The sequence below is a fragment of the Salvelinus sp. IW2-2015 genome, linkage group LG1 (assembly GCF_002910315.2).
Source record: "Salvelinus sp. IW2-2015 linkage group LG1, ASM291031v2, whole genome shotgun sequence".
Taxonomy (NCBI): domain Eukaryota; kingdom Metazoa; phylum Chordata; class Actinopteri; order Salmoniformes; family Salmonidae; genus Salvelinus; species Salvelinus sp. IW2-2015.
In genome coordinates this window covers 30427283-30440118 of record NC_036838.1, presented here as the reverse complement: position 1 = coordinate 30440118, position 12836 = coordinate 30427283, and the positions used below count along the sequence as shown (strand labels likewise).

The following is a 12836-nucleotide window of genomic DNA, read 5'->3' as shown; positions in this document are numbered from 1 at the left end:
GAGGACACCCAATGTGAAGAGGGTAAAGAGGCTTTAATGTGAAAAACAAATGATGAAAATGATCACGAGAAACCTTGTCTATGTTCCTGATTCTCTACTTTAGCACTGTTGTCTCTCTGGCCGGGCAGGTATTGAGAAGAGGTACGAGTGTGCTAACTTCGGGCAGCAGGGCATCACTGTTGGGTGCTGGGATACGTACAGACACGACATTGACTGTCAGTGGATAGACGTGACAGACGTTGTGCCAGGAGACTACATCTTCCAGGTGAGAATCGTATTTAATTTGTCTTATTTCAAACAACAAAACATTTCTTCCATTTAAAATAACAATTATGTTAGGATAGGCATGCGAATCTCTACATCCAAATATGATATGGGAGCAAGGTCCTTGCTGGGTTCGCGCCCAGGCTCTGTCGCAGCCGGCCGCGACCGGGAGGTCCGTGGGGCGACGCACAATTGGCCTAGCGTCGTTAGGGAGGGTTTGGCCGGTAGGGATATCCTTGTCTCATCGCGCACCAGCGACTCCTGTGGCAGGCCGGGCGCAGTGCACGCTAACCAAGGTCACCAGGTGCACGGTGTTTCCTCTGACACATTGGTGCGGCTGGCTTCCGGGTTGGATGCRCGCTGTGTTAAGAAGCAGTGCAGCTTGGTTGGGTTGTGTTTAAAATTCACTGATTTCCTTATAACTATAACTCAGTAAAATCCTTGAAATTGTTGCATGTTGCGTTTATACTTTTGTTCAGYGTAATAAGCTTGGAGTAGTGACAGTTCTTCTTTCCACTTCTTATTCCATGGGGTTAACAGGAGTCGATTCATTTCAATGGAATCCACTTTTAGTCATTCTGCTGGTCACTTTCCCAGCATTTTATAAATGTTAGAATTTCACTAATAGTTGCTGCCAACACAGATCGGTCTTTTGGTCATGGCAAGAGTATGTGGGTGCTCTGATAACATCATCAATACGTTGTTTCTCTCCCTAGGTTGTGATCAACCCAAACTTTGAGGTAGCAGAGTCTGACTACACCAACAACRTTATGAAGTGCAGGTGTCGATACGACGGCCACAGGATATGGATGTACAACTGTTATATAGGTGAGAGACTGGAGCTTACTGGCTACAACATTATTGAATGTGATGGACACTTGTCTTGTTCAAAGCCATTTTGTCTATGGATGACCACATTCCGAAGAGGTTTAAATTCAGAGAAAATAAATGCGTGAAAAGGCAATCGCAAAATTTAAATAAATGTTTTAATAGTACGGCATCCCGGTCTTGCTCAAGGACACAGACTTTTCACCTTGACAGCTCGGTTATTCGGACCAGCGACTTTCGATTACTGGCCCAACGCTCTTAACCACTAGGCTACCTGCCTCATCTAGTGTATTGCTCAACTTGAATGATTCAGATGTTTGTGTGTGGCCGTTTTTAGCATTGGGGAAAAAATATACACCACTCTATTCTGTCTGGAATTTAATGTCTTTCGAGAAAACAACAATGCTTATGAAAATAAATTTCACACCTCAACACGCTTTTAGTTTATTTTTCTTCACAGTTGTTAATTGAACATTTCACATGATGAATGCCTAATTTATACCCTAGGCACATACACAACAAAGAGTGCAAAATGGCGATCCTGAAAAGTTGCCTCAAGTTACAAATGAAGTCGCTGCAGTTTATCAAATCAAACTGTATTTACATATATTGTTTTACAAAAAGTAAATGAATCACCTATATATTTATCTGAAGCCTACAACATAAATGATAGAGTTGCTTTGCTTTCCTAACAAAATTGTCCACATCCTGCATTTTTATTCCCAGAAGATCTCTGTGTTAATTTAATGTCATCTTTACATTTTATTTAAGTCACTGCACCTTCACATATTTTTGCTATGCAAGTACGCAGGGTATAAATTACACTTAATAGGAATCACAGGAGGTTGGTGGCACCTTAATTTGGGAGGGCTGGCTTGTGGTTATGGCTGGAGCGGAATAGTATCAACTACATCAAACACGTGGTTTCCATGCGTTTGATGCCATTCTATTTGCTCCGTTCCAGCCATTATTATGAGCCGTCCTCCCCTCAGCAGCCTCCACTGATAGGTATTATACAACTGGTGCCTCTGTTTGCGATGCATCACCAACTCTGAGTATTACCTTATCCATCTATGTATGGACGCATTCAGGGTGTTAAACTGACATGTAAGTGGTTGGCATAGAACAAATTACAAAGTAAAACACATAACTGTCGCCAAACCCCCCCCCCTCCCCCATTGTTGGAACCATGCTAGAAAAGACCACGTGAAAAGAAAATATCCAAGCCAGCATAGTATGGTTTAGGTTGGCCCTATAGTGTGAATCAGGCACTTGAGTGCTACAGTGGAATTAACAATAGGAACTTGAAAACAGGAACAAGCCACTGGTTACACTGTTATTTATTAGCAAGGACATCAGGTGTGTCGTCCAATTGTAGCCTGGCATTCCTGTGAAAGATCATGAAAACTATCAGTTCAGTTAAAAGAGAAGGCTGGTGAAGACTTCAGTGATTGAAGTATTTCTACTATTGTAACTATACAGATTCATTTCTATTGACAACCAGTGTACCCTGTGCTTTTCAAACTGTGCCCACTATTGAATGAGTGCAGTTCTTCATGTGTCCCGTTTGTCTCTCCTCTTCAGGTGGCTCAATGAGTTCTGAGACAGAGGAATCCTCTTTCCGTGGCCTCGTGAATAACCAGCTGGGACACAGGTAGTGTGGACGGACTCAATGGAAAGACCGGGAGGAACAATTTATTTTGCGAAACTGATGAATGACCAGCAAGACTGTTGTGAAATTACCAACCTCTAGAGGGAGCGCTGTCCCGTCTGTTCCCTCCCTAACGGTCCTGGATGAAAATTGAAAAGCAAAGCTCACCTCAGTGCCAACGTTTTATATAAGGACGTTGCAGACGGGACAAAAACTGGTTTAAAGATCCAGCTTGAAGAAGCAACTCTGTCTTTACTGATCTCACAAATTTCTGTCACATGTACAGCAGAGTGCTGGTGCTATCAAATTAGAGCTATTTAGTTACATGTACCCAACCTTTGTGGTCCACCGTAAGGGAAAAAAGTAATATTTTTCAACACCTGTTCCACTTTGAGACAGTGTACTGTATTGTTTATTTTTTTTAAATTAGGACAGTGTGTTGAGCAGGCAATTAGCTATGCACCTATGAACACTAGCGTAACGCTGTTTCTCTGGACACCCCCCCCCCCCCCCCCCCATGACCTTCACCCTTTTTCTGTTCAATCCCTAAAGAACTGTTGTCTGCTAAAGATGATAACCTATTTGCATCTATCAATGTATTGTCTATCCAGTTTGCAGAGGCCCTGTCCCCGGAGGAGTGCTGAGTGATTAACTGAAATGTGTTATTTTTCGGTTTTTAAACAACTAATTGACTGACGTTGAATCAATTATTTGTATTTCATTTAGTTCCGTTTTTTTTCCTGTAAGCTCAATGCACACAGTTTCTCTAAAGATAAATCAGATCCGTTCTGTGTTTCTGTTATGACTGCTACACAAGAGAAGAATGCGCGATCATTAAGGGATATAGAGAGGTAAACACATGATCTAAGTGGTTGATAGTTGTTATTCAGCTGTCATAAAAGTGTGCCTTATTTCATTTGAAGAACTACAAAATAGTGATTTTTTTCAGACAGCATTAGGCAGCAGCACTATAGAGATGAGATGACTTGGAATTAAATAATAAATTCATTTAAAAAAAAGTTTTAATATACAACACAACTGAAATATTTTATTAAATTAATGTGAATAAATTATGGTTAGTAATTGATAAGCAGTAATGGGCAGTCTACCATCATGGGACTTTTATTCATTGTTTTATTCTGTGTAACAGCATTCAACCCACAATGCATATTGCATTGAATGTTTTTTTTTAATTATCAAAACTGATTATTTTTTAAATAATTGAACCAAAACCGAACAGACCTCCAAAATCACTAATCGCTCAGCACTACCCCAGAGCTTCCTATACAGTTAGTCTCTTTCCGTAATGTTTTGAGGCCGGCAATTAAGRAGAATGAGAGGCTCAATTAAAGATGTGCTTCAAATACAGCAGTTCTGTAACAACTCCCTTCTGCCCAGTTTCCCCTGATGTCGCTACGACAATCAAGCTTTTTGTTACCATCCCTGTAACTGTCGCTTCTGCGGAGATTGTTTTCTAAACTAAAACTCATAGAACTACCTAAGAAGCATTAGACTTTTTGGAGGGTTACTGTCAAAATGATTAAATAAATAAATAGACATGGATGACAGACGCATGGGCCACCAGTGCACGTGCCTATGAGGTGGGGGTGGGGAAAGTAGCGGAATAGTCTTACATCCACGGAGAATATTATTTGCAAGTCTATGGCGTGATAATGTGGTAGAAGCCATTGTGAATATAAAATAGGAAGAACTGATTTCTTTCTTGCTGTACGGTAATCACTAAGGATATAGCAGTATTATTACAACCATACAGCTACCACTAAGGAGAAACTTTTTTCCCCCTCTCATCAAACCTGCATTTTTACGTCTCTAAAGAGGCAATGAGCATTTAAGGCAGAATCCCCAAGTTAAAATGTACACAAACTTTTGTCCAAATTGGCGACAAACAGCATGATTTAGGTGAAAGGGAGTTAGTTATTCATGTAATTTGTGTTGGGATTCTGCCTCAAGTTAAAATAGTGTATCTTGCATCTCCTAATATCAACTCTGGCAATATATTTAATTCTTTTCATCTTAGGATTCTAAGATACATATACATTTTAGTCTTATCACCATATCTTGCTCAGCTTTGTTCATTTTTCAAACATCCATTTAATTAAATTATTACCGTCAGGGACTCTTATGTTTGTTTTCTCGATTGTACAAGTCACAAATGACATGTGAAAATGCATCTTTGCATTCTTTTGTCCTATTTTTGTGATACTGCAACTACAGGGCCCTTTATTTTACAAGGGTGCTCTTTACTAGATGGGTGATTATCCAATACTGTATACACAGTTGACTGTTTTAAAGCATTTTGTGCTTGCATCATATTTTCTCTAATAAAAATAATTCAACAAGCAAACCATGACATGTTCTTGATTTCTTAAACAGAGACTCAGCAATATGTGATCATGAGCAACAATGTGAATAAAATATATTGCAGTGTGAGGCCCGATAATGCAGTTTAGTCATCCCGATTCTGTGGTTTACTTTGCATGTCTGAGCCTACGTTGAAATGTCATTTCACCTGCTGTAGCGGTCAGAAATGTTGTGAGAGCGCTCCACCTCTCCGCAGCCCCAGGGTTGTGGTCACCGTGCTCGGGGCCACCGCAGAGTCTGTCCATGGCCTCTCCTTTACCGGCTGGATAAACTCTGGGAAATACAGAAGGACTTTACATTAGAGCAAGGAAAGAGGYAATAACATGGTATTAATATGGTAATAAGTTAGCTATTCACAATGAAAGCACGACAGACCACTTACTTTCTGTTACAGTACAGATGGATCAAAAAACAAGAACAATACCTGCGCATCTCATGGCTTTCCCTTTGGCCTTCTTGCTACTGTCAGACAGAGTGCGTGTCTTCAGGAGAGGGTGCCGAATGGAAAGTGCATGGAGGGCTAAACAAACACAGGAACCGATTCAAAGATTTTAATCTCTGATGTCATAAGAAAGAATACCAACTTCCCTTCACCGATCGTCAGAAGGTCACACACCTAACTCGTGACTCATATTGGAGTACAATATAACTTAAAGTAACTACCTAGTGTTTCCAGATTTCTATGAAATATGACCTATAATTACTTACAATATGAGAGTGAAATAGTTAATTAAACAATATTGTAAGGGAAGCTATGTTAAAAAGCAGCTATTCTGTGTGAGTGTACTAGAGGTCGACCGATTATGATTTTTCAACGCCGATACCGCTACCGATTATTGGAGGACCAAAAAAGCCGTAATAGATTAATCGGACTATTTTTTTATTTGTAATAATGACAATTACAACAATACTGAATGAACACTTATTTTAACTTAATATAATACATCAATAAAATCAATTTAGCCTCAAGAAAATAATGAAACATGTTCAATTTGGTTTAAATAATGCAAAAACAAAGTGTTAGAGAAGAAAGTAAAAGTGGAATATGTGCTATGTAAGAAAGCTAACATTTCAGTTCCTTGCTCAGAACATGAGAACATATGAAAGCTGGTGGTTCCTTTTAACATGAGTCTTCAATATTCCCAGGTAAGAAGTTTTAGGTTGAAGTTATTATAGGAATTATAGGACTATTTCCCTCTATACCATTTGTATTTCATTAACCTTTGACTATTGAATGTTCTTATAGGCACTTTAGTATTGCAAGTGTAACAGTATAGCTTCCGTCCCTCTCCTCGCTCCTCCCTGGGCTCGAACCAGCAACACAACGACAACAGCCACCATCGAAGCAGCGTTACCCATGCAGAGCAAGGGGAACAACTACTAGAAGGCTCAGAGCGAGTGACGTTTGAAACGCTATTAGCGCGCACTAACTAGCTAGCCATTTCACTTCGGTTACACCAGCCTCATCTCGGGAGTTGATAGGCACAATGCTTGACGCACAACGAAGAGCTGCTGGCAAAACGCAAGAAAGTGCTGTTTGAATGAATGTTTACGCGCCTGCTTCTGCCTACCACCGCTCAGTCAGATACTTAGATACTTGTATGCTCAGTCAGATTATATGCAACGCAGGACACGCTAGATAATATCTAGTAATATCATCAACCATGTGTAGTTAACTAGTGGTTATGATTGATTGTTTTTTAAAGATAAGTTTAATGCTAGCTAGCAGCTTACTGCATTCGCGTAACTTGTGGAGTGCAACTAGAGAGAGGCAGGTCGTTATTGCGTTGGACTAGTTAACTGTAAGGTTGCAAGATTGGATCCCCCGAGCTGACAAGGTGAAAATCTGTCGTTCTGCCCTTGAACAAGGCAGTTAATCCACCGTTCCTAGGCCGTCATTGAAAATAAGAACATGTTCTTAACTGACTTGCCTAGTTAAATAAAAGGTATAAAAAAAATATATTTTATTTTTTTAAATAAATTTTAAAAAATATGCGCCCAAAAATACCGATTTCTGATTGTTATGAAAACTTGAAATCGGCCCTAATTAATCGGCCATTCCGATTAATCGGTCGACCTCTAGAGTGTACACTGGTCATTAAAATATTCACGCAAGTAGACCGTTGATTGGCCAGCTCATCCTCCTCTAGATCACTGACTGGCCAGCTCATCCTCCCCAAGGAGATGACGTTCTATGAGGAAATAGCAAGCATTTATGAAACAGTCTGAGATAGAAGTTTGAGGTGGGATTTTTGAAGTGTTTTTTTATCTTCAATTTATGCTTTAGCCACACACAAAAAAATGTCAACATTATTTGGATAGGAGTTAACAGAATATGAACTTTAAATAAAGTTAGATTTACACTGGGCAGTTACTTTAAAAACAACTCAAAAGATGAAAAAAATACATACTCAAAAACCATACCTGAAGATTGACTGGAGAACACGCCCAGGGCGCGAGTGTTGTCCATCCACATAATCTTCATGCCCCCATCACTGAAAGACAGACCAAGATAGACTGGGAGAGAGACAGACAGCCATTGTGAGTGTGCTGTCGGCTTTAGTGAGTGGCATGGGGAGGCTTTCACCTGTGCTGCAGGGTGAGGTTTCCCTTCGGTACAGATCCAGGATAAGCTTCCCTTCCCCCAATCCTAACCATCAGTGAGGAAAAGGTAAAACGGATCCAAGATCAGCATCTAGGGGCAACGTCACCCTACTCCAAGGATTTTACCTGTAGTCTGCAAAGGGATCCAGCAGGTCGTCTGTTTTGAACACGGCCGGGAACTCGTAGATCTCGATAACGTGGGCATACTCGTCCTGGTTGAGCCACACGTTCCCAAAACACGAGTAGTCGTTGTGGCTGTGATCGATGGCCACGTCTGTCTCTGTCAAGTGGGCTGTGATCTGACGAGAAATTCAACCAGTTATTGACAGATATACCTATCCCAATTAAGTGTTTCTCAGTAATCCCTTTAAATATAATACATGTGAAATATAGCCTATATCTTAGACAATACTGTATATAGTCTATGCCTCCAAAGTTTCTATGTATTTAACTTGAGGACAATCTAAAATGTCATGGTAATTTTTGTTCCATTTTCATACAGATTTAGCAAAAACAACAACATTTTAGTCATTTGAAGAACAGAAATTATACAATCCCCATAGATCACCCCCTCCCCCACTCTACTGTCATGGAATTTGTCAGAACTTCACGACACTAAACAGGTTTCCATCCAACCTTTTTATGTGAGTAAACTATATGTCAGATAAATGTCACGACAGGCCTGATGGAAACAGCTAATTTAAACTTTCCAAAAGTTGATGGTAAAATTATTATTGCGAGAAATGGCAGGTGAAACACCTTTATGCACCTTGGGAAAGCATGCAGTTTACTAGGCTACAGAATAAATAAATTATGATGAACTTCACAGGGTGATGAAAGTGCACAGTGATGAGCTTGCTCTTTTCCAATAAATATTGAGTCTTATTCTGGTGACATTATCATTGATGCTTGGCTGCCGTTTGACAAATAAAAATTCTCTCTCTTATCCAAAATAATCTCAGCATGTAGGTAGTCTACCCGCACTGTATCTGCGAGCTGTTGGCTAGAGCGGAGTGGGCACATTTGCAATATAACGCAAAATTTGTGACATAACCATAAGTACAGTTGAAAATGTGATGTAAACGCATTTAACTGGTCTTTTTTTAAATTCTGTACATGGTAATTTAACCACAAAAGTTATTTTTATGCGCACTACGTCATCACGCACAGCTTTTTATCCGCAACAATCCAATTTGATAGAAACGCTGGTGACAAAATTATTGTATGCCGATTTTAGAATATTACAACGAAAATCTGTCGCTAATTGGATGGAAACCTAGTTACTGTACCTTTTGGCTAAAATCAGCAGTGTCGCCAGCAGCATCCTTGGCTGGTGTTGTATGCGAGGCATGGTGTTGGTGGGGGGCCACGTTGCTACTGGACACAGACTCCTCCTCCTTCAGTACCTCTTCTGCTACTTCTTCCTCCTCTTTCTCAGTCTGGTCCTCCAGGGTTACAGCCATGAAGTAGGACACAGGTTGGTCCCAGGCAGGGGGCGAGGGGAAGGCCTCCTCTGCTGAGAAGCGAATTAAGTCGTCCTCCTGCCCAGCGTTAGAGGTAATAGAGGGCAAACTGTCCTGGTTGGAGTTGGACGGCGTTTCTGATGGCATTCCCTCTGTGGTGTCTGAGGAGCAGATGACTACCCTGCAGCTCCAGCCCTCACCCACCCACACAGAAGGTGGCGAAGTTAGTGTGCTTCTCTGTGGTTCTGTGAATCAGGTAGCGAATTCTSAAATCAAACCTTATTCAGAATATGGTGGGTGACTTGCAACGGTTTGCACGCCAGATAATGTAATACAACCAATAAAATGTTGGAGTCCATTACTGGAAGTTACCGGTTTGCCTATATAAAAACGTTGCCATAAATGTTCAACTAACCTGGTATTGGCGATACTCTCTTCGTTCTCGATTCTGGAAAACAGTTCTTAGAAAAATGTCCGTGTCCAGTTGCAAGTGGTTCTACAAACACCAGAGAAAACACATTATGATAGAAAACCCATGTTTTGTACCGCGCCTTGGCATCTTAGCTGCTGCACATTTTCTTGCGTCTTCGTGGGAACTAGTTTCTGCCGCCACCTGTAGAAGTATATAACGAGTCATACAGCGCGACCAAAACAAAGATCTAGACACGTGCAAGAGCAGTGGCGACTCGTCATTCAGAACAGGTGGGGATTTGAGCCCCACATTTTTGCGAAAAAATAAAAACAATAGAAAATGTTTTGGAAGGGGCTTGCCTGTTTTGCATGTTATTTTGGCATTAATAAGTGTCACGTATCAGTTTGCAAACAATGTAATTTTAAAAATATATATAATTAAGTTAATAAAGCAGCATACAAACATGGTCTGTTTTTTGTTTTCTTGAATAAGGCACCTCCAAAATGCCGGTGTTTCAGCCCAGCTCAGTGCTTTCTGCGGTGGTGGGGCAAGCCAGCAGAAAATAATGGAGAGTTGCACCGTGATTGGCTCAGTGTCCTGTCACTCATGGGGAAACTACATCACCGCGAAGTCTAAGGGGAGACCTTGAAAATTCGAGCCCTTTGGGTGCTGACATAGAGATATATTAGAAGTTCCCATCCAAGAAGCCTCAAGGTCATTGGCCACAGATAAAATGACGTAAAATCACGTTATATGTACAGTAGCTTCATCTTAATCAAGTCGACAATCTACAGGCAAATCCTTTTCAGTCCTTGTCATATGAAGAGAAATTATAGATAAAACGTATCGGTGCTCATCGGCCATTGGACATAAACATTGCAACAAGAAGTTAGAAATCGCAAATTCAACAATGAGTGGTTTGGAAGGAAGTGAGCACAGCACAAGGTGAGTCCAAAAATGTCTTGTATGCTGCTGCATAAATTATGTAATATGCCAGGGAGATATGTATACCGTAGCTAAGAAAGTAATACTAAGTGTATGTTGTGTAGTAAGATGTTAGTAGCCCATGTGCCTCACCCTAATAATTTGGTCCATTTACCCCTCTTAATTTCGCCTACCGTTCTGACTTGGTGGTGCACGTGCACATGTAGACTATAGCCTGTTTTAGATAAATGTAATCATTGAATATTGTAAGAGCTTTCATTGTCTGCTTATATGGCCCAGTTACTTATCCTACAGCTCTGACTTGGTGTACAGGGAGAATAATGTAAGAACAGCCCATGTTCTGAATTCTGTCGCTGTACATTTAACAAATGCTGAACAAATAGTTCACAACGTCCATCCTAGCTCGCTCATTAATGTCTTAATCTAAATGACGGATTGCCTCTTATCCGCTCGTCGTTCCCTTATGCCATAGTTTGTACATCTCAATTGTCAGTAGAAACCACATTTATTTAAACAAGTCAGTCATATCAGCTATGTTTTTTTAAAGGCAGTAAATGAGGCTGAATTAACTGTTTTGCTGCAAGACAAGGCTCCGCTGATAGCCAGGTGTAGCAGTGGTAAGGTGCTGATAGAACTCTGCTGTTGGGAAAGCTTTATGCAGGCCCTAACAGTTTGTGGGCACCATTTGTCACCGTTATAGTGCAATTAATGTATTGTTTAGTGTTGTGTAGTGGCTTTGCTGGCATTTTTGTTTTTTTTGCCCCACCAAGATTTACATGCTCACTCAATACAAAACATGGATTTACTATCTTTCTGAGTTCTCTGATGTTTGTAGAACCACCTGCAACTAGACACGGACATTTATAAGATAACTGTTTTCCAGAATCAGGAACGAAGAGAGTATCACCAATACCAGGTTGGTATTGGCGGCGGTTTGTATGGGCAAACCTCTAAAGTCCAGTAATAATGCCAGACACGAAAAATTGTTGGTTATCACACATTATCTGGCATACAAACTAGCAAGTAGGTGACATCAACTCACAAATAGACTTTGATCACATATAGGTGCATTATGATCTGCGACACATAGCTAAATGCCACTGGTATTTAAAGGCAATTAATGCTAAATGTCACTGCCAGGGAAGGTGTCCCACAAGGCAAATTAAATTAATTATACAAGCCCTCAATTCATGATTGTGACAGAATGCAGGAAATGTCAGCATACCTTTTCTGGTTCTCTATCTGTAGGTAAGCGTTCAGTTCTTCTAGGACTGTGTGAACAGATGCATTTTCTTGCTTGGGAAGATAACAGCCATCAAAAGAAGGAAATGCCAGGGTGGCCAGAGGGAGTTGTAGCCATTGAAAAACACAACTAATTCAGCTCATTGAGGGCTTGATGATTAGATGACCAGTTGAATCATGTGTGCATGTCCAGGGTTACAATACAAATGTGTACTGTTGAGGGTACTCGAGCACCAGGGTTGGGAAAACACTGGTCTACTTCATGACCAACGTTGGGGATACAGTTGACTCAGTGTGACAACTCAATGCTACAGTTAGCTAGCACACTTTGTTCAGAAAGCGCAGTATTGGCTAGCTAGCCAGGCTAATGCACCTAACTATACTGAACAAAAATATAAAACACAACCATTTTACTGACTTACAGTTCATATTAGGAAATCAGTCAATTGAAATCCATAGATTAGGGCCTAATGAATGTATTTCACATGACTGGGCAGGGGGAGCCAGGCCCAGCCACTCAGAATGAGTTTCCCCCCCACAAAGAGCTTTATTACAGACAGAAATACTCCTCAGTTTCATCAGCTTACTGGGTGGCTGGTCTCAGACGATACCTCAGGTGAAGAAGCCAGATGTGGAGGTCCAGGGCTAGCGTGGCTACACGTGTTCTGCAGTTGTGAGGCTGGTTGGACGTACTGCCATATTCTCTAAAACGACATTGGAGGTGGCTTATGGTAGAGAAATGAACATTCAATTCTCTGGCAACAGCTCTAGTGGACATTCCTGCAGTCAGCTCAGCGTGGCATTGTGTTGTGTGACAAAACTTCACATTTTAGAGTGGCCTTTTATTGTCCCCAGCACAAGGTGCACCTGTGTATTGATCATGCTGTTTAATCAGCTTCTTGATATGCCACACCTGTCAGGTGGATGGATTATCTTGGCAAAGGAGAAATGTTCACTAACAGGGATGTAAACAAATGTGTGCACAAAATTGGAGAGAAAATAAGCTTTTTGTGCATATGGACAATTTCAGGATATTTTATTTCAG

The 12836-nt window shown here is 40.8% G+C and overlaps 2 protein-coding genes across 3 annotated transcripts in view; one reads left to right on the top strand and one right to left on the bottom strand.

Moving 5' to 3' along the window:
* LOC111964664 (lysyl oxidase homolog 2A) overlaps nucleotides 1-5108 on the top strand; it is a 48483-nt gene extending 43375 nt beyond the window's left edge. The window contains exons 11-14 of the mRNA XM_023988507.2: nucleotides 1-22; nucleotides 129-265; nucleotides 981-1092; nucleotides 2677-5108. The exon at nucleotides 1-22 is cut by the window's left edge and continues 94 nt beyond it. Coding sequence (XP_023844275.1) covers nucleotides 1-22; nucleotides 129-265; nucleotides 981-1092; nucleotides 2677-2750 — 345 coding nt within the window. The 3' untranslated portion in view covers nucleotides 2751-5108. The remainder of the gene's footprint in view (nucleotides 23-128; nucleotides 266-980; nucleotides 1093-2676) is intronic.
* On the bottom strand, nucleotides 1512-10108 carry LOC111964675 (R3H and coiled-coil domain-containing protein 1-like). 2 transcript variants are annotated; one of them, XM_023988518.2, is made up of 7 exons: nucleotides 9608-10108; nucleotides 9019-9437; nucleotides 7856-8028; nucleotides 7550-7620; nucleotides 5550-5645; nucleotides 5274-5398; nucleotides 1512-2480 (listed from the first exon to the last, which is right to left on the bottom strand). In XM_023988518.2, exons 2-6 carry the CDS (start codon nucleotides 9337-9339, stop codon nucleotides 5286-5288), a joined length of 774 nt encoding a protein of 257 aa, XP_023844286.1. In that variant the 5' UTR covers nucleotides 9340-9437; nucleotides 9608-10108; the 3' UTR covers nucleotides 1512-2480; nucleotides 5274-5285. The 2 variants fall into 2 exon arrangements, with proteins under 2 accessions (XP_023844286.1, XP_070299925.1); XM_070443824.1 differs by lacking the exons at nucleotides 1512-2480; nucleotides 5274-5398; nucleotides 5550-5645 and adding an exon at nucleotides 5655-7317.
* Nucleotides 10109-12836: the final 2728 nt, after the last annotated feature.